General features: G+C 38.1%; 1 protein-coding gene across 3 annotated transcripts; it reads left to right on the forward strand.

The window, feature by feature from the left end:
• Positions 1-1544: 1544 nt before the first annotated feature.
• Positions 1545-21107, forward strand: slc26a1 (solute carrier family 26 member 1). Of its 3 annotated transcripts, none has more exons than XM_061734359.1 (8): positions 1545-1671; positions 13221-13698; positions 14509-14700; positions 15335-15581; positions 15674-15905; positions 16708-16891; positions 18074-18361; positions 19022-21107. In XM_061734359.1, the coding sequence occupies exons 2-8, from the start codon at positions 13291-13293 to the stop codon at positions 19595-19597; spliced, it is 2127 nt and encodes a 708-aa protein (XP_061590343.1). In that variant the 5' UTR covers positions 1545-1671; positions 13221-13290; the 3' UTR covers positions 19598-21107. The 3 variants fall into 3 exon arrangements, with proteins under 3 accessions (XP_061590343.1, XP_061590344.1, XP_061590342.1); XM_061734360.1 differs by lacking the exon at positions 1545-1671 and adding an exon at positions 9477-9587; XM_061734358.1 differs by lacking the exon at positions 1545-1671 and adding an exon at positions 9484-9639.
• The last annotated feature ends 506 nt before the right edge of the window (positions 21108-21613 follow it).

Below are 21613 nucleotides of genomic sequence, written 5' to 3' on the forward strand. Positions count from 1 at the left end.
AGCTGAGTTGCATCTAAAGTTGCTTTCGTGAACGAAAATTATGACTAAATATCGTCGTCAACAAACCTTTATCACCTGAGGGAAACGAGGCGAGACGCAACGAAAATAAGGGTCATGTGACGATAACGATAATTAAATATATAATGCAATATCGTAGACGAATAAAAACGAAACTAAAATGTAGATTACAAAATGAAAACTATGCTAAAATGTGTCTTCATTTTCGTTGACCAAAATGAGACGAGGCGAAATGTCATAACAAAGATCCTTAATATAACATTTATAAGTAGTTTCCTCTGGTTTAGTTCTGCTGCTGGTGACGTCACGTCCTCCATCCCAGTCGCTGCAGCGGAGAATCAGATCCAGAAGATGCAGCTGCAGGTTAGAGGCTGATGCTGTTAACGCTCTAGGTTCACGTCCATTAAAAACAGAGTTATATAGAGAAAGGGACCGATGGCTGTAGATAGAGAAGATAGATAGAGAGATAGAGAAGTGATAGAGAAGATACCCGCGTGGTATCTTCTCTGGGGCTGGGAGAAAAAGAAGGAATGGATACACTTTCATACATAGACGTGGAAAAGAAAACCGAATCCGTCGTCGAAAAAGAAAAAGAGAAATGCGGAAAAATAAATATGTTTTATACATATATATATATATATATATATATATATATATTTATTTATTTATTTTTTTTTTTTTCTTATCCATATAATGCCAGATGTATCGTATTTGATAAACAAATTTCTCTACCAACCCCATAATAAAAAATCCTTATACAATAAACAAAGTTTGAATAATATCAAATCAATAAATAAGAAAGAAAGTATATACAATGAGCCAGTGTATTCATTATGATAAAAAATATACTTTATTTAGAAACTGTTATAGAAATAATTGTGAGTGTTTTTTTAATTTCAATATATAATAAACACCTTAAATAATAATGAAAAAAAATCGATTTTCTGTGTATTTCATGTGCCGGGCATAACTATAAGAAGTCCAGATAACCTTCATAAGGTCCCGATATGAAGACAAGTCTTATAATTCCCTTGATAGTATACTTTTCTTTCGGCTCATTCATTCTTTTTCAAAATAAAAAGCAGCATCATGATGATGAGTGTTTTTTTGTCTTGTAATACTGCACTGTGGATATAAATATATATATATATATATATATATATATATATTTTTTTTTTTTAAGACCTCAGGGTTAGTGTAAAGTTATGCGTAAATATGTGCTTTTGTATGCTCCAGAGAATAAGTAGTGAAATTAAATGCAAAAGTGTAGTTTATATACTGTATATATAACATAATGAATGTAAATAGATCTGACTTCAGTTTTTGATGTCAAAGGAGGATATAATCTGTACAATCACATCAACACAAGTGGGATTGTAGTCACCATGATAATCCTCAATCTGCAGCCGGCCCTCCCTCCTCCCCGAGCCTCTCCTTTTGTCACCTCCTCCCCTCCTGCAAGGCTTCAATCGGAAGACATGAACGAGACTGTTGTTGGTGCTCCCATCATGCTTTGCAGTAGGAAACAGGAAGAGGCCATCAGAGTGGAAGGCAGCATAGATGAGTGGCCTGATGTTAAATGAGGGGGCATCACTCGGGGAGGCATGGCCGACGTCCCCCCCACGACACACTCCGGCTGCTCCTGCTCTCTGGGTGAGTCCACCATCCTCTGTGTTGCTTTGAAATTAAACACATGATGTGCATGCAGCAGGGCAGAGCTGCAGACAGATGGAGGCTGCCAGAGGATTTAAAGGGGCAGTGCAATAATATTTTCAGACAGAGCAAGATAATGAGGTTTAGGTTCACATGCAGATATCTGCAAAAATATAACAAGTCGGGCAGGTGGAAACCGCTCACATCTTGTTATTGTAAGTATGCTTTGTGGTGAGCAGGAAGTGACACTGCAGTCTCATGTTTAGTGTGACAAAGGTGATGGCGACATTAACTGTGACTGAGACCAGAAAAGTAACATTAAGCAGTAAATGACCACAGCTTTACAATGACGGCATTCAGAACAGCATGTACAGTGACGCACACATGGACACACAACCACACACACACAGAGACTCACTGTCTCACACCCCATAAATCCCAGCACCATTTATTCTCTCTCATTCATTCTTTCAGATGAGGCATTTGTTCATTTCACATTAAGCTTGCCAGACTTTAAACTTAGAGCTTAAAAGTGTCAAATATACTGGTAAATTTATGCTACGACGATAAACCATGCTGAAGCTGGAACAACAGATTACTGTGGAGCTTTAACATTAGTGACTGCTTGAACATTTCCCACTTTTTGGTATATATCAAACAAAACCATGCAAGAATAATAATAATAATTAAAGCTGCAAGCAGCGATGAACGGGCCCTCGCACTCACGGCCACCGCCCCCCATAAGCATATCAGAAAAGACACCACCCACAACTTCCTATGTCAAACCATTAAAATGTTATAGCAGAAAAAAGGGACAACCAATCAGAAGAAGGGGCGGGGCTAATTCAGGCCAATGAAGGTCAAGGACTCCATACAGAATCTGATGACACCACCCACGACTCTCTATGTCAAACCATTCCAAAGTTATAGCAGAAAATCGGGACAACCAATCAGAAGAAGCCGTTAGGCCCGCCCCTTCTTCTGATTAGTTGTCCCTTTTTTCTGCTATAACTTTTGAACGGTTTGATATAGGAAGTCATGGGTGGTGTCATTTCTGATATGCTTATGGGGGGCGGTGGCGGTGAGTGCGAGGGCCCGTTCATCGCTGCTTGCAGCTTTAATTTTGTTTGCATTGGTTTAATCTTAAGTGAAGCAACTTTTAGGGGACAGTTGCCCCAAGAGGCCGCAGGAGAGAAACAGGTGTTTAGTGTATTTTGAAGGAGAGAGCCGTTAGGCCACGCCCATTAATGCAAACCATGAAATATCAAATTTATCGCCAGGCCTGGCTTGCATGCAAAATTTGGTGACTTTTGGAGAACTATCAAATATGGACCAATCAGATGAAGGGAAGGTGCGCTTTTTGGCGTCTAGCGTCGCCACGGTAACACTTTTGAAAGAGAAAAGTAATGCGGGTAGTCGCAAGATGAAGACGCACATTTTGATGTATAACACACCTGGGTGCACGTTACGGTTCGGGCCGTATTAATTGCCGAAAGAATGGCATAAATTGCGCCAAAATGACACGACTAATTCAAAATGGCCGACTTCCTGTTCGGTTTCGGCCATGGTACCAAGAGACTTTTCTTTAAGTTGCAACATGATACAGGTGTGTACCGATTTTCGTGCATGTACGTCAAACCATATTGTGGGGCTTGAGGCACAAAGTTTTCCGGGGGGCGCTGTTGAGCCATTTTGCCACGCCCATTAATGCAAATCATGAAATATCAAATTTTTCGCCAGGCCTGCCTTGCATGCAAAATATGGTGACTTTTGGGGAACTATCAATTATGGACCAATCAGATGAAGGGGGGCGCGCTTTTTGGCGTCTAGCGTCACCACGGTAACACTTTTGAAAGAGAAAAGTAATGCGCGTAGTCGCAGGATAGAGACGCACATTTTGATGTATAACACACCTGGGTGTACGTTACGGTTCGGGCCGTATTAATTCTCGAAGGAATGGCTCATATTGCTCCAAAATTACGCGATTAATTCAGAATGTTCAAAATGGCCGACTTCATGTTCGGTTTCGGCCATGGCGCCAAGAGACTTTTCTTTAAGTTGCGACATGATACAGGTGTGTACCAATTTCCGTTCATGTACGTCAAACCGTATTATGGGGCTTGAGGCGCAAAGTTTTTTCTGTCTGAACCAACCAGATGAAGGGTGGGTGCGCTTTTTGGCGTCTAGCGTCGCCACGGTAACGCTTTTGAAAGAGAAAAGTAATGCGTGTTGTCGCAGGATGGAGACGCACATTTTGATGTATAACACACTTGGGGGCACGTTACGGTTCGGGCCGTATTAACTGCCGAAGGAATGGCATAAATTGTGCCAAAGTGACACGATTAATTCAAAATGGCTGACTTCCTGTTCGGTTTCGGTCATGTCGCCAAGAGACTTTTCTTTAAGTTGTGTACTGATACAGGTGTGTAGCGATTTTCGTGCATGTACGTCAAACCGTATTGTGGGGCTTGAGGCACAAAGTTTTCCGGGGGGCGCTGTTGACCCATTTTGCCACGCCCATTAATGTAAACCATTAAATATCAAATTTTTCGCCAGGCCTGACTTGCATGCAAAATTTGGTGACTTTTTGGGCACGTTTAGGGGGGCAAAAAGGCCCTCCTTTCGTCAGAAGAAAGAAAGAAAGAAAGAAAGAAAAATTCCTACAGATACAATAGGGCCTTCGCACTGAAGGTGCTCGGGCCCTAATAATTACAGGTGCAAGCAGCGATGAACGGGCCCTCGCACTCACGGCCACCGCCCCCATAAGCATATCAGAAATGACAGCACCCACGACTCTCTATGTCAAACCATTCAAAAGTTATAGCAGAAAAATGGGACAACCAATCAGAAGAAGGGGCGGAGCTAATTAAGGCCAAAGAAGCTCAAGGACTCAATACCGAGTCCCATGACACCACCCACGACTCTTTATGTCAAACCTTTCAAAAGTTATGGCAGAGAAAAGTATTCTAGGGGGCGCTGTTGAGCCGTTACGCCACGCCCATTAATGCAAACCATGAAATATCAGATTTATCTCCAGGCTTGGCTTGGGTGCAAAATTTGGTGACTTTTGGGGAACTATCAAATATGGACCAATCAGATGAAGGTGGGCGTGCTTTTTGGCATCTAGCATCGCCACGGTAACACTTTTGAAAGAGAAAAGTAATGCGTGTAGTCGCAGGATGGAGACGCACATGTTGATGTATAACACACTTGGGTTCACGATACGGTTCGGGCCGTATTAACTGTCAAAGGAATGGCATAAATTGCTCCAAAATTACGCGATTAATTCAGAATGTTCAAAATGGCCGACTTCCTGTTCGGTTTCGGCCATGGCGCCAAGAGACTTTTCTTTAAGTTGCGACATGATACAGGTGTGTACCGATTTTCGTTCATGTACGTCAAACCGTATTATGGGGCTTGAGGCGCAAAGTTTTTTCTGTCTGAACCAATCAGATGAAGGGTGGGCGCGCTTTTTGGTGTCTAGCGTCGCCACGGTAACGCTTTTGAAAGAGAAAAGTAATGCGTGGTGTCAGGGGATGGAGACGCATATTTTGATGTATAACACACCTGGGTGCACGTTACGGTTCGGGCCGTATTAACTGCCGAAAGAATGGCATAAATTTCGCCAAAATGACACGACTAATTCAAAATGGCCGACATCCTGTTCGGTTTCAGGCATGACGCCCATAGACTTTTCTTTAAGTTGCGCCATGATACAGGTGTGTACCGATTTTCGTGCATGTACGTCAAACCGTATCGTGGGGCTTGAGGCACAAAGTTTTCCGGGGGGCGCTGATGAGCCATTTTGCCACGCCCATTATTGCAAACCAATAAATATCAAATTTTTCGCCAGGCCTGGCTTGCGTGCAAAATTTGGCCCTCCTTTTGTAAGAAAGAAAGAAAGAAAGAAAGAAAGAAAGAAAGAAAGAAAGAAAGAAAGAAAGAAAGAAAGAAAGAAAGAAAGAAAGAAAGAAAGAAAGAAAGAAAGAAAGAAAGAAAAATTCCTACAGATACAATAGGGCCTTCGCACTGTAAGTGCTCAGGCCCTAATAAGATATGGGTGCCTGCAAGCAGCTGAGATAGGCTACAAAGGATGGATGGATGGATGGATGGATGGATGGATGGATGGATGGATGGATGGATGGATGGATGGATGGATGGATGGATGGATGGATGGATGGATGGATGGATTGGAAATATGTCCAATGCTCTGAAAAAGAAAAAAAAAACATCAACTTGAATTCAGACTTCAATTGGGATGGTTTGGACACAAGAGGAAGGACAGTGAATATATTGGTACAAGATGATGGAGAACAAGCTGCCGAGCTGAAGAAATATGGGATGAGCAAAGGGGGGATTTCTGGATGTGGTGAAAGAGGATATGTTGGGTGGTGTGACAGGGTAAGATTGAAACAGGTGACCCACTGTGGCAACAACTAAAGGGAAAAGCTGAGAGAAGAAGACTTTAGTATGTTTATAACATAATGTATTCCCTAAGTGCAATTAAAGAAAGTCTGCACAAATAGGTTTGAATGGGTTACCAGGGTTACCACGCCTCCTCTATCTAAAAACTCCAGGCAGCATGGCTTGGGTTTACAATGTTGTACCTGAACAAAAGTCAAGCCTTCTGAAACGTCTGTTGGGCAGATGTGATCAAAGTGGAGTTGTTTTGTAAGAGTGACATTTTTGGCTCATGCTGCAGAGGGGTCAGGCAACAGGAAAATGATCCCAAGCACACCACCAAATGTGCAACAGAACGGCTGAAAAAGGAGAAATCAAGTGTTTTGCAATGGAGCTGTTAAAGTCCTGAACTGAATAAAAGTTGACAAAACTCCACAATAAAGTGAGACTGACAAGATTTTGCAGAAAATAGTTACTTTAAGTTAACTCTGCTAAAGGTTGTTCTACTTTGTTATTCATAGTCTTGCATGTTGTATTTGTCCATCATGTTTTTCACCAGTCAGTCATCAAATTTGGGCTAGAAACATTTCATCCAGTCAGTGAAAGTAAATAATTCAGCAGTCATACAGAGGTTTTATCCTGCATTTATGTTTGCTACAGCATTGCTCAGAGGGTTCCAGTTAAAGAGCAGAGTAGAAAACATAGAAAACATTTCAAATGTTTAAACTGATTTTTTTGATTTTTTTTTAAAGAAGGACATTTTGAATTTGATGGCAGAAACACAAGTCAAAAAAGTTGGGATGGGGGGATGTTCCTCTCGATGTAGCATCCCCTTTACTTTTAATAACAGTCCATATACATTTGGGAAGTGAGGAGACCAGTTGCTGGAGTTTTGGGGGAAGAATGTTGTCCCATCATTGACTGATATTCAATGAAAGCTCCTCAAAAGTTCTAAGTCTTCTTTATTCTACTTTTCAGGTCATGCCTTTGTAATGGATGTAATATGTGGTTTAGCATTTGCTTGTTGAAGGATGTAAAGCCTTTCTTGAAAGGCTGGATGGGAGCACATGTTGCTCTAAACTGAATACACTTATTCTTAGCATTGATGTTTCCTTTTAAGATGTGTAAGCTACTCATAGGCCCTATTGCACCTCACCAGAGATTAGGTGCTTTTGAACTGAGTGCTGTTTACAGGCTGGGCCTGCTTCCTTAGTATGGAGCAAGTGGTGTCCATGGTGTGCAAAATAGCTTTACATTTCAGTAAACATTCCACTTTACCTCTGTCCATTTTAAATGACTGCTGGTCCACGGAGGATATCAGCATTTCTAGATCATATTCTTATGTGGCTTTTACTTTCCATGTCCTTTAACCTGCATTTGTGGATTGAACAGTAAACTGTACTCTTATATTTCTGAGTCCATGCAATGGATTTTATTACAGACTTATACCTATTCTTTTTAAAAAGGTGCTGCCTGAAGGCCACCAATAAAATATCATGAGCACATGTTCTATACTTACAGAGATTTCTTTATATTATTGGACTCCTTTAATGACATAATGAACTTGCTTATATAGAAACTTTTTTGAGAGGTTTTTCTGCTGTCAAAATTCAAAACGAGCTTCTTCATTAAATGGTAAGCCGTTTCACTTTCAACATTTGATTTTCTATGCTCTTGTGAGAATAAAATGGCTTTCTTAGATTTGCAAAACGTTGCGTTCTGTTTTTATTTACATTTTACACAGCACTCCAACTTTTTTAGAACGTGTACATCATGAAATGGTAATCAACCAGTCTAAAATACATGAATACGTTTTCACACTTGATGACTTTTTATCCGACCTTGTAGGATCACATCACTACCAGTTCCTGTGTTATTATCGATTACAAACTATGCTGGAAGCCACATGTAAACCATGTCAAGTCAAAATTATCCAAAGCCATAGGAATATTGTATAAAATAAAGGACATCCTCAACCAAAATTAATCACACCTGTTATACAGCTGTTTCCTAGTCCCATACATTAACTACTGTGTGGAGGTCTGGGGACACACATATAAATCAATAACAAATCCGCTTTTTATTTTACAGAAAAGGGCTATCAGGATCATAAATAATGCAGATTATTATTCATCAACCAACAATCAATACATTAACTCACATACTCTTAAATTTCATGACCTGGTGGATGTTTAAAATAAATAGTAACATGCTCCCTGACTGTGGTCAGAAGCTCTTCCAACGAAGAGTCAGTCATTATGAACTGAGAGGAATATGCATGTTTATGAAAAACAAGACAAGAACGACCGTGAAACAGAGATGCATCTCAGTAAAAGGAGTCAATCTGTGGAATAACCTTGATACCGAAATGAAACTGTGTAATACACTAAAATATTTCAAAAATATGTATAAAGATACGATCATAAATAATTATAAATCATTGGCATAGCCACATTATGTAAATGTATTGCAAAATTATGGACAGAATTATGTGTGTATTATGTCTATGGAAGGATGCATGTATATGAATGCTGATGTTTGCATGTATGTGTAGATGAGTGTATGTATGTACATGTATGTATGTGTATACAGGTATAAACAAGTGCATACAGTATATGTATGTATGTATGCACAGCAATGTATATATAAGTGGGTTTGGTGCATGTGGATGAATGTATGCACATCTTGATGCTGATATATATATATATATATATATATATATATATATATATATATATATATATATATATATATATATATATATATATATATATATATGTATATGTATATGTACTATATATGTATGTGTGTGTATGTATGTGTATGTGTATATATATATTACATACATATATATATTACATACATATATATATATGTATATTAAATACATATATATATATATATATGTATGAATATATATATATTTATTTATTTATTTTCTCTCTCACGTAGTTATTTTGTTTTTTTTTATTTTCGTTTTTTTCAAATCTTGCACTGTAGTGGTTATATTATGTTAAAATGGTAGACAAAATAAGCTTTGGCTTCAGTCTACACCTTTTGGTCCTTGCTTGATCTACATGAAAAAACTTTGTATCGACGACTAACTTCAACAACGTGACCAAATAAACATATCAATCAATCAATCAATCAGTTCCTCACATCTGGCATAATTTGATTTCCTCGAACAACAGCACTTCATGGCTTATCTTCTTCTTGTCATTTAATCCACTTAGTCTACCATTTTCCTTTTGCAGTGACTATTACAGCTCCTGCAGATAAACTCTGTGATCCAGTAATAAAGTTGACCTCTTGCTCTCACACACACTCACACATTTAAATGCAAGGCCCACCCACTCTCAGTGATCAAGCCAATGGGGAGTGGTGCGAGGGTGAGCAAAGGGCTGCAGTTATCTTATCCGGCTGCTTGAAGGATATCTGAGCTGAAACATACACATACAGAGCTGAAGAGACAGAAACTTAGATTAAGAGAAGAGGTTAAAGGAGTCAACCCAAAAGTGAGTTGTTACAACACAGTAAAGCTTGATCCATGAGGCCGTGACTCTACAGGTGAGTAACCATCACTCTGCACCGGAGCAGCTCTGACAGGGAGGATTTAGAAGGAGTTTGTGAATGAGCAATGATGACCACTCATGTTTCTCAAGGTGATTTTTATTCTTTGGGTGTAGTTTTAAAACACAGTTAGCCACAAATCAGCTTGCCTTTGATTGCCAGGCTTTTATACTATCAGCAGATGTGATTTAATTATATTATGTCTTTATTGGTTTGTGTTAAAATGAACATGTCAAATGTCTCTTTTATATCTCAGGATACTCAGTGATTGCAATATTTCCTCATGCTTTCAGCCATTACAATCAGACTATAAAATTGTGTTTATCTATAATAAACACAACTTAATTGCTTTTTTTTTAGTCTTCCTTTGCAGACTGAAAACACTGCAGTCAAAGTCAAAGCCATTCAATGCCAAACCCGAAGACAATGGCTCTTGGCATCATGTAAAAGAAAAAATAGTGATCAAGCAGTACAGAAAAGCATGACTTGATTAAAAGAAAGGCTAAAAAGACTAAATATGAGCAACAGTTAAGGATGAATCAGCTTATCCCTCATGGCTATTTTAACGTTGATCTCATCAGCTCAAGTTTGTAGACTTTTTAAATGACCATATTAGAAAGATTTCACGGCTAAATGAAAGGCTTTTGTCTCAGGCAATATGAGGCGGAGAACAATGATTAGGAACAGCTGGCAGAGCAACCAATCAATTTCTTTCACTGCCATTCAGGGCTGATACTCATGTAAATTGTATTTATTTGTTCCTAAAAAAAAGACCCATGTGACTCATGCTTCGCTGATCAGTTATTTATGGCTCACTGAAGTAAGGTAGCTCTTGTGCTCACTTGTGTGAAAAGTAACATTAATTGTCTCCTGTGTCTTGTGTAATTTAAAAACATCAGGTGAGATTTAAGACATCCATCTGAACACAGACTGGGCTCTGGGTAAAGGTTTGCTTAAAGGGGTCGTTTCTATGCAAAGTGAACGCTTATTCAACTCGGAGTACAACCCCCTCCAGGGAGTAAGTAGAGGAAAAGTCAGCAAATAGGAGAGGAAAACCACAATAAAGTTTTAACTCAAAACTACTATCGAAAACAGTGAAACTACATTGTACTTCACACGTCTTCATTTCATGTCATATCAGTTCCTGAGCGCCGGCACTGCCACGGAAGCCTAAATCAAAGTACATAGCAGCGTTGCGAAGACAAGGGCAGATTACATGTCAATTACACTGCTTTATGGTTTCTGAGACACAGTTATCAGAAGCTATACAGCAGCTGCTACCGGGTATTAGTAACCCAGCAGGAGAAGCTGTCAGCAACATGCTGACCGCAGGCTTCATGTGTGGGTGTCACGCATGTGCTGATCACTTGATCAATGACTGAGCAAGAATTGTTATTCAAGGCTATCAAAAGGCCACTAATTTCTGTTCATGGTATACTTTCATGTGAACGTTCATGAAAACCTAATTAAGCGCCATAAGTTGAAAATCTAATACAGAACACATTCAAAACTTCCAATAAATCACAAACATAGAGGCCACTAATAATAACAGCCGGCAGACGACATAACGAAGGTCAATCCTGTGATATTTTTTGCTTTAAATCAAATTGAACTACATTCAAAGCATGCCACACGCTATGATCAATGTCTGCGCCAGATATTAAATGAAATCTGGCTTCAAAGTTTTATGAAGAGAAAAAGATAAAAGGAATGAAAGGCAACATTTACATTCCCTCTCAAAGTCCACAGTTCATAACTCTCATAATGTTTGTTTCTTTTACTTTTGCATCTAAAACTGTAAGGTATACAGATTTAATAACTTGTTCACTTATGTTTTTTTTTCATAAATCCACTGTTCAATGAGGGGAAGATTAATTGACTCGGTTTGTAAAAACTTTGACCTGTCATTGCTGCCAAAATGACCAAGTTCAGCAGGATTTGGTTTTACCATGAATCCTGGCTCTAAATTTCATGCCATTCCCTCACTTGACATGAAACCCCCCAGATTCAGCCTGGCAGTGGCACTACAGTGACACATTAAATGGTAAAAGCCATTAGATGTGTGCATATTTTGAGGGATCTCTGCCACATGACCCTGCAGACAGTCACATGACTGAAAATTGTTTTAGAGTTTGTATTATTTTCTAATACAAACTGTGCCTAACATAATACAGCTGCGCTGAAGGGTTGAAAGAAAAAAACTGAGTATTTCACCTTTAAACCACAGGCAATTTGAAAGATCATTTTTGTAGCGTCCTGGGTGAAGTTTAAGGTTATCAGTGTTTTTAAATCTGATTAAAAATGACAATCTTGTGTGGTTTAGAGATTTAATAAAGACAAAATTTCCCACAATTATCTGTTTATAAATGCTGTACATGTGCACTGTATAGAATGTTATTGCATTTATTTCCACTTTGTGGAGAAAACCCCGACAAGGCAGGAGTTTCAGTTGCACGTCAAATCCCTAAAGAAACTTGTTCTGTGGGAAAACTAGCTAATTAAGACTTAGACACCTGTTTGTCCAAATCTGTAACAAGAGTTAATATTTAATCCTGACAAGGTACAAAAAAAATAATTACACTGTAACTACCGTAACTACAGTTGAAGAAACGCTCTTTGCCCTTTTGTCCATAAAAGACTAACGGCGTGTAGTATGTTCTTTTTTTAATTTTTTACTATTAGGTAATATCTTGCCATTTTAAATCAGTAGTGGTGTCACGGAGCTCTGTTTTTAGCGTGGAAAAATGCAGACAGAACATGAGTGTCTATACCGGGGGTCGGCAAGCCGCGGCTCTAGAGCCACATGCGCCGCTTTAGCTTTAGCTTTAGCTTTAGCTTTAGCACCGCCCTAGTGGCTCCTGGAGCTTTTTCAAAAATGTTTGACCTTTTATTTCCTTTTTTTCTTCTTTTTTCTCTTTTGTTCTTTCTTTCTCTTTTTTCCTTTTTTTTCTCTTTTTTTCTTCTTTTTTATTTTTTCTCCTTTTTTCTTCCTTTTTCCTTTCCTTTTTAATCTCGACATATTGACTTTTTTCTCAAAATGTTGACTTTTTTACCGACATTTCGACTTTTTTCTCGAGATTGTACTTCAACATTTATCTCGACATTTGGACTTTTTTCTCAACATTTCGACTTTTTTCTCGACATTTTGACTTTTTTCTCAACATTTTGACTTTTTTCTCGTGATTGTACTTCAACATTAATCTTGACATTTCGACCTTTTTCTCTAAATTTTGACTTTTTTCTCGACATTTCGACTTTTTTCTCATGATTGTACTTCAACATTAATTTTGACATTTCAACCTTTTACTCTAAATTTTGACTTTTTTCTCGACATTTTGCCTTTTGCCATTTGCCTTCATTCTAAGGCTTATACAAGATTTTTTGCGGCTCCAGACATATTTGTTTTTTGTGTTTTTGGTCCAATATGGCTCTTTCAACATTTTGGGTTGCCGACCCCTGGTCTATACTGATGTGAACAAATTTTTTCTCATATCTTTAACGTAAAGTACACACTGTATATGCGGTATGGAAAGAAAACTAATTGTAAATTTGACTGTCTCTGTTCTTCCTGTTTTCAGGAGCTCAGCTGACCCCCACATCCTCTACTTCTTCCTTTGCTTGTGCTACCTCCTCTTCCTCACCTAAATCATGGAAGAGCTATCAAAGGTCACAGAAACCCCGGTGGAACCGGCACCCCTCCTGGAACGGCGGGTTCGCCAGCGACAGTCTACAGCTTCGGTCTTAAAATCCAAGCTGAAGAAGAGCGTGACATGTTCTGCACCAAGAGTCCGATCCACCCTGACAGGATTCTTCCCTGTCGTGCGCTGGCTGCCCAAATACAAGCTCAGAGAGTACATTTGGGGTGATGTCATGTCTGGGATCATCGTGGGCATCATCTTGGTACCACAGGCCATTGCCTACTGCCTGCTGGCAGGTGTTGAGCCCATCTATGGCTTGTATACCTCATTCTACGCTAACATTATCTACTTCCTGATGGGGACATCCAGACATGTGTCCGTGGGGATCTTCAGCCTCATGAGCCTCATGGTTGGACAGGTAACAAGCCCAGGGGCAACATCCATTAGTTTTTAGAATTGAAGCCATTGCAGAAGTAGGGACTATTACAATTTCTTGAATGGCCACTAGGGGCTGTCTGCAATAGCAACAAAGTTGCCGTTGTTACCACTGACCCCATTGTTAAAATGTCATTAAACCACAAATCTATGCACAATTTGGGTGTTGTTTTGTTGGGTTTTTAAGTGACAGCTGCACTGAAGTCAGTTGTATCAGCTGTCATGACTTTAGCTGTCAGCACTTTCAGTCTAATTGACTGCTAAGCTGTGAATAAAGACATAGAAGAGCACGATAATTCTTTATAAAAAAAAAAAAGTGGTTTTGGTAGTGACACCAGAAAGGAATATGGACAGATTCAGTCAGAGTGAATGTAAGATAACATTCAGTAACATCATTGCTTGGCATGAGCTAAGCTTAAATAGCTAGCTTGTGCTAACTTAGTTAGTTGGTGTTTGTCCAGTTCTTTTCACAGTCTGTAAAAAAATCACTTATCATACTTTGGTTTTTAAAGGGTTAAATAACCTTTTTTTGGTACAAGTGACCTTTTTTCATACATTGTTTTTTTCTTGTTTTATTGAATTTAATATTATAATTAAAATATTCATAATTTAAGGTTATTAAAAATTAAAACTATATTTTTTTCTACATTTCAACTGTAACACTATTCAACGGATTATATTTCACTTTTGTTGGTAAGCCTATATAATATGAAATAAGCTATATTACTTACCAGTTACAATGTTACTTAATATTAAACTATTTGACCGTCATTCATTGTGCACTTGTCTGCAGGTGGTGGACAGGGAAGTGTTCCTGGCTGGTTTTGACCTCGATGACGACTCCACATCTCCACTTGGTATGGATAATGACACACTTACCAACCTCACTGTGCACACCGTGGAGCTGATGGGTGTGCAGTGCAGTAAGGAGTGTTATGCCATCAGCATCGCTGCTGCTCTTACATTACTGGCTGGGGTCTATCAGGTAAAAGAACAAATACAACGCTTTTAATGAAATATCAACTTTGAAAGTAAGAACTTTTCCAGGTCTGATCTCAGACTCAGACATGGCCATTTTACACATACAGACGGTTGATAATGTTCCCTCATTTTATAAAAATTATGTTATATTAGGATATTACTATATTTATTATGCTATATTTATATGATAACATGCTACACCACTCTATATGATAATGATTTATTTGTTTACTCTCGAATTAATATTCTCAATTTATGTATCTATTTTCATCTTATTTACACTCAAACACGGCACGCACACACACACACACACACATACTGATGTTGTCTTTTGTCTGTTTGCACTGTATGTTAATAAATAAATTTAAAAAAAGATAATGTTCCCTCATACTTTTAATTCTGTGCAGTACCTTTTCCTTTTCCATCCGGTTTAATGGCACATTTTCACACTTTTTCAATTCTGTTTTGCTTTCTCGATATGGATTTTAACCAGGATCTATAAATCTCCTGAATGAAAATCACCTCAATTTAACATGAATGTTCTTGTCTTTTGTGTAAACGTTACTCTCTGTCCTCCCATCTTCTTTTTCTAACTTTTTCTTATCCTTCCCTCCTCCACATCCTGATTTCTTCTACAGATTATGATGGCAGTGTTTCGGCTAGGATTTGTCTCCGTGTACCTTTCTGCTCCCATGCTGGATGGCTTTGCGACGGGAGCCTCCTTCACCATCCTGACTGTGCAGGCTAAATACCTGTTGGGTCTGAAGATTCCTCGTCACCAGGGATACGGGACAGTGGTTGTTACCTGGATCAACATCTTTGCCAACATTCAAAATACCAACTTTTGTGACTTAATCACCAGTGCCATCTGTATTTTAGTATTAGGTCCGTCATTCAACTTCACACATACTCAAATCTGAACTGCATTGAATGATCCATATTTATGACGGAAATCCCATGTACATTTTGAATTCTAGTGACAGGGAAAGAGATCCAGGAACGCTACAAAGATCGTCTAAAGATCCCTCTGCCGACAGAGCTGGTAGTAGTGGCAGGAGCTACGCTGGCCAGCCACTTTGGGGAGTTGAACTCCCGTTATAGCTCCAGTGTTTCCGGTCACATTCCCACAGGGTTCATCCCTCCCCAGGTGCCTGCCGTCAGTCTGATGCCAAGGGTGGCGCTGGATGCCATTCCTTTGGCAGTCATTAGGTTAGTACAATGAATTTAACATCATATTTGGATTGCTATCAACATTTCCTGTTTATTTAGTTTAAAATAGAATGAGTTTATTCACCAGATTACCCTCTGGCTGTGATGGTACGTGGTCTCTCTGAGAGATTTACTCACAACTAGATACATCTAGATACATGCTACTCTCTGCCCCTGCTGAGACAAGCTTCATTTGATATCTTTAATTCCTAAAACTGGAAATTTGACAACAGACAAATCAACTGTAAATGTATTATTTATTTTATTTATTTTTAATCAGAATCAAAACCTCTTGACCTTTAGCCATAATAAACAAGTTTTTTTGGGGTATTTATTTAATTGGTGATTTGCTTTGATTTTTAAGGATGAAGGTAACATGTAGATGCAACTTTATTTTAAAAATCTTTTTTATTTTTTGAGGAATGTTTGTTATCCCTACAGAGGCAATTTGTTTTACTGGCAGTCTTTCTCTTACTTTTTGCTTTTATTTTATTAATTTAATTAATCTTTTTGAGGGTAGGCAAATAATAAGCTTTGCTTCAGCCTACCCCTTTTTCGGTCTAGATGTTATTTGTTTATTTGTATACTGGAAACTTTTTTGTTATGTTTTCTTTGAACAATTTAACGTTTTCTTGTTGTCATTTTTATTCTTGGTTTTTATTTTTTTTTGTGTCATGACCGAAAATAAACTAAACTAAACTAAAAAAAAAACTAAACTAAAAAACAAGTGGGTTAAAACACAGACAGCATGTGACAGTAAAAACAAAGATACATTTACAATCTCACCTGTTCTCGTACGTAGTTTTGCCTTCACGGTGTCCCTGTCTGAGATGTTTGCCAAGAAGAACGGCTACACGGTCCGTCCCAACCAGGAGATGCTGGCCATCGGACTGTGTAACATCATCCCCTCCTTCTTCCACTGTTTCACCACCAGTGCAGCGTTAGCAAAGACCATGGTGAAGGATTCAACGGGCTGCCAGACTCAGGTGAACTGCAGACTATTGAAACACTCAAATCCATTTCATCTTAAGTTATTTTTTTTGTCTTTTTTGTAAATCTTATACTGTAGATGTGCTCACCTACGATGGAGTATTAGGGCCAAACAAAAAAACAAAAAAAGGAAATTACGAGAATAAAGTCATAATGTAATGAGAATAAAGTCGTAAAATTACGAGAATAAAGTCATAATATTACAAGAATAAAGTCATAATATTACGAGAATAAAGTCGTAAAATTACGAGAATAAAGTCATAATATTACGAGAATAAAGTCGTAATATATTATAAATATATAAATATAACTTCACAAGATGCTCAATATTCCTCATTTTAACACAGGGACAAGAAGCTCTTCCTGTTAGAGTTCTCATGAATTATATTCTCATAATATTACGACTTTATTCTCGCACCATTACGACTTTATTCTCGTAATGTTACGACTTTATTCTCGTAATATTACGACTTTATTCTCATAATATTACGACTTTATTCTCATAATATTACGACTTTATTCTCGCAACATTACGACTTTATTCTCGTAATGTTACGACTTTATTCTCGTAATATTACGACTTTATTCTCATAATATTACGACTTTATTCTCGCAACATTACGACTTTATTCTCGTAATTTTACGACTTTATTCTCTTAATATTACGACTTTATTCTCATAATATTACGACTTTATTCTCATTATATTATGACTTTATTCTCGTAATATTACGACTTTATTCTCGCAACATTACGACTTTATTCTCATAATATTACGACTTTATTCTCATAATATTACGACTTTATTCTCGCAACATTACGACTTTATTCTCGTAATGTTACGACTTTATTCTCTTAATATTACGACTTTATTCTCATAATATTACGACTTTATTCTCATTATATTATGACTTTATTCTCGTAATTTCCTTTTTCTTTTGTCTTAGTTTGGCCCTAATACTCCGTCGTACTCACCACATGTACTTGCTTAGAAAATTTTAAGTCAGATGGTGAATTGGTCAGTGACACGAAATAAGAAGCTCAGTTTCTTTCAGAAACTTTGTCAAAGTGTGTTGGCAAGTCCCAGGTTTTTTAAAAGGAAAACTGCCTCCATAAGTATACTAAAGATCTTTCCAGATTCAGAGTCCAGAACATGATTTTTAAGAGCCTCTCTCCCAGGTATCAAGTCTGATCAGCGCCCTGGTGGTCCTCCTCGTCCTCCTCTTCTTCGCACCTTTCTTCTACGCACTCCAGAAGTGCGTCCTGGCCTGCATCATCATCGTTAGCCTCCGGGGAGCGCTGAGGAAGTTCAAGGATGTTCCAGCTAAGTGGCGTGACAGCAAGAGCGACGCCATCGTCTGGCTGGTGTCCATGTCAGCCACAGCGCTCATCAGTGTGGAGCTTGGCTTGCTCATTGGCGTCGTCTTTTCCATGAGCTGCATCATCTTTAAGACGCAGAACCCAAAGGTGTGTAAATTAAAAAAATGTATACCGTATTTTCTGGACTATAAGCCGCTACTTTTTTCATAGGTTTTCAACCATGCAGCTTATACAAAGGTGCAGCTATTCTGTGGATTTTTCTTCCACCGCTCGGGGCACTCTAACCGGAATTAGAATCAAAACTAAGACAAAATAAATGGAAAGAAAAATACGCTACTTCTTCTTTAGCAGATAGAAGTAGAAGCAGATTTCAAACAGATAAATAGATAAATAAATACCGGTTATTTTCTCTTGGTTCTGTCCCGTTTTAATCAGCAAAGTTGCTGCCGTGTTAAAAGACACTGTTAGGAAAGGATCTATTTAGGTACAAACATGTACATCATTTACAGTTCAAAATCCTTCTGTACATGTAGTAAATATCTAATCTAACAACATAAATATCTGCGGCTTGCATAGCTTTTTTTTTTTTTAAATAGAGCGGATGCAGCTTGTATGCAGGTGCGGCTTGTATATCTTTTTTTAATTGTTTAAAAAAAAAATAGAGAGGGTGCGGCTTATATGCAGGTGAGGCTTATAGTCCAGAAAGTACGGTATATATTTTTGAAAGCTGATATGAAAGTCATCTTATAAGGTACAACCTCACCAATGTGCATATCACTATATCAGTATGTTTCTACTTGATTTCAGGTCTCTCTCCTCGGCCAGGCCGGTGATGCTGATCTTTATGAGGACTCAGAGGAATACACCAACCTCACACCGCCACCTCGGGTTCACATTTTCCGCTTCCAGGCTCCCCTGTACTACGCCAATAAAGACTCTTTCCTCAAATCTCTTTACAAAGCTGTCGGAGTGGAGCCTTTCTTGGAGCTGACAAAGAGGAGAAAGGCAGAGAAGAAGGCCAAAGAAATGTCCGTCAAGCAAGCCAAGGCAAATGGGGAGAAACATGGTGAACTTTCCGCGGGGCTGATCCAGAGAGCCCTGGCCTTCCACACCATCGTGTTAGACTGTTCAGCCATGCCTTTCACGGACTCCACAGGCATGGCCACTTTTAAAGGCTTGATCAAGGAATATAAGGAGATTGGTGTGAGTGTACTGTTTGCCTGTTGTAATACTTCCATCATCGATACTTTGCAGAAAGGACAGTTGTTTGGGAAGAAGGACAAAGATATGAGCAGCTTACTCTTTCATACCGTTCATGCTGCAGTTCTGCACGCAAACAGAGCAAATGCAGCAGACAAAAGGTCAGACGAGTCTATGGCGTAGATCTGCCAAAGACAGGAGCACTGAGAAGATACTGTAGGTTTTGTTTTGTTTTCCAAGATCTATATATTTTCTAAGATTTAAAGAGCTGGACTCAAAAGACTTAATTAATTTGGCCTAAGTAAACGGCAGGCATGAAAAAGAGAGATATCAAGAATATATTCACTGATGTGTCACTATAGTTAACAGTTAATGCCTTTGAAGTTTAAAAACCTCATGAAAATTTCACACGTGACAAAAAAAAAGTGTAACCAATCTTTTTCTCTTGCATCACAAATTATTTGGTTACAGATTTTAAGTGCAAAGCTGCTACAAAGCTCTCCTCTATTGCTGTCTCTTGTGGAATTCCCTCACTTCGTTTCTACTGAAGGTAAAGGAAATAGGCGGAAAGACAAATCATACACACCCATGGGCTTTGTGCTCTGTTTGTACTCGTGATGCTTATTTTCATTGTTGAAAATCAGACATCTAGGACATGTGGACAAGTCTTTCAAATGTCCCTCGGTGCGTTTTAGGAACTTCCCCTGATAGAGCATTAAAGATGTCAGTGAAGAATGTGTGATAAAGCTTCAAACACTGATACATATTAAATCTGATTTAATGCTGCACTGCAGAGTTGTTAGGAAGTGGTTCTTTCCTTTTCCCGTTTAGTCAATTAGATTAACAGGTTGTTTGTTCTTTGTTTTTTTGTTGTTTTTTTCGGGAGGGGGGGGGGGGTATACACAGTTCATATGCTACACTAGGAAAGTTTTTTGAGCTATTTTAGAGACCATAATGGCTTAAATCAACAAGTTCAGACTCCAGACTTGAAAACTTAGCTGCCATTTCCTGAAGTGCCAGCTTTACCTTGAACCTCAAATTATTTCCGAAAGGACTGATAAGCTCTTACTGATCTATAGGATACGTGTCTGGAGGGAGACGAAGGTTTACATAGGAACGGGGGATTTACAGAGCCTGTCCTTCAGAACAGGACTCTTTTTAACATACTTGTATCCCCCTCTGTGCAGCCTGCAGCAGTAGTTAGTAAAAGGGACGAGTACAAGTCTGAAAAACACTAAAGTGTCAAAACTTTCACTGCCATTGTTTAACCTAATATATATATATATATATATATATATATATATATATATATATATATATATATATATATATGCATGAAGGTTGTCAGTTATTTCAGACTCCTTTACTTTTTTTAAATTACTGTTTTTGTTGTTCCTGTTGGAACCAAGTTTGTGATTGTAACAACACAAAAATAATGTACAGAATGTGTTCAAATCCTGACTTTTCTGTAGCCCTGCTGATCATAAAATATATTTGTATTTTATTAAATTAACTGTGGAATTGGACATGTCCATGCATTAAGTTAACTTTATAATGATTCTGATTTCTTTGAAGTGTCCTTAACTTTCATTGTAAATTGTCAAATTGTCAAATTTTGTGACATAGCGTTGACATTCAACAATTAAAAACACATTTTTTAATGTTCAATTCTTGAATAAAACAAATCTTTAGAGTTTATGTGTGTCTGATTATTGTGGGAGTCATGATGCCGTCAGCATTTTATAATCTGTGGGAGGTAAAGCTCCAGGCTTCAAATCCCTCGCTGGACCACAATCTAGCAATTTATGCTTGTGGTACTTTCAAACACTGATGTTGAAAACATTTATAGTTGCTCCATGTCTGCTTGAACCCTAATCAATATGGTTGCTGCACATAGTTTACAGATATAGCAGTCAATAGTTTGCCAACACAAAAGAATATTAGAGAGAATCAATATTTTGAATACACTATTTTCTACTACTATCTATACTTTTTTGCCCTTTGCCTGCATACATATTAACAGTTAATACAAAGTTTGGAAAAAACCTAAAAGCCATATATATATATATATATATATATATATATATATATATATATATATATATATATATATATATATATATATATATATATATATTTATTATATATATATATGCATTTAAATCTTGCAATGGGGGTGGGCTTGGTTTCCTTCACCAG

This window comes from Cololabis saira, chromosome 11 (assembly GCF_033807715.1).
Source record: "Cololabis saira isolate AMF1-May2022 chromosome 11, fColSai1.1, whole genome shotgun sequence".
Lineage (NCBI taxonomy): Eukaryota > Metazoa > Chordata > Actinopteri > Beloniformes > Belonidae > Cololabis > Cololabis saira.

Excerpts from the sequence above, each read along its gene's own strand:
- slc26a1 (XM_061734359.1), top strand. The coding sequence starts at position 13,291 with ATGGAAGAGCTATCAAAGGTCACAGAAACCCCGGTGGAACCGGCACCC. Across the intron at positions 14,701-15,334 it reads TACTGGCTGGGGTCTATCAG|ATTATGATGGCAGTGTTTCG; the intron begins GTAAAAGAACAA and ends TTTCTTCTACAG. Across the intron at positions 15,906-16,707 it reads ATTCCTTTGGCAGTCATTAG|TTTTGCCTTCACGGTGTCCC; the intron begins GTTAGTACAATG and ends TCTCGTACGTAG.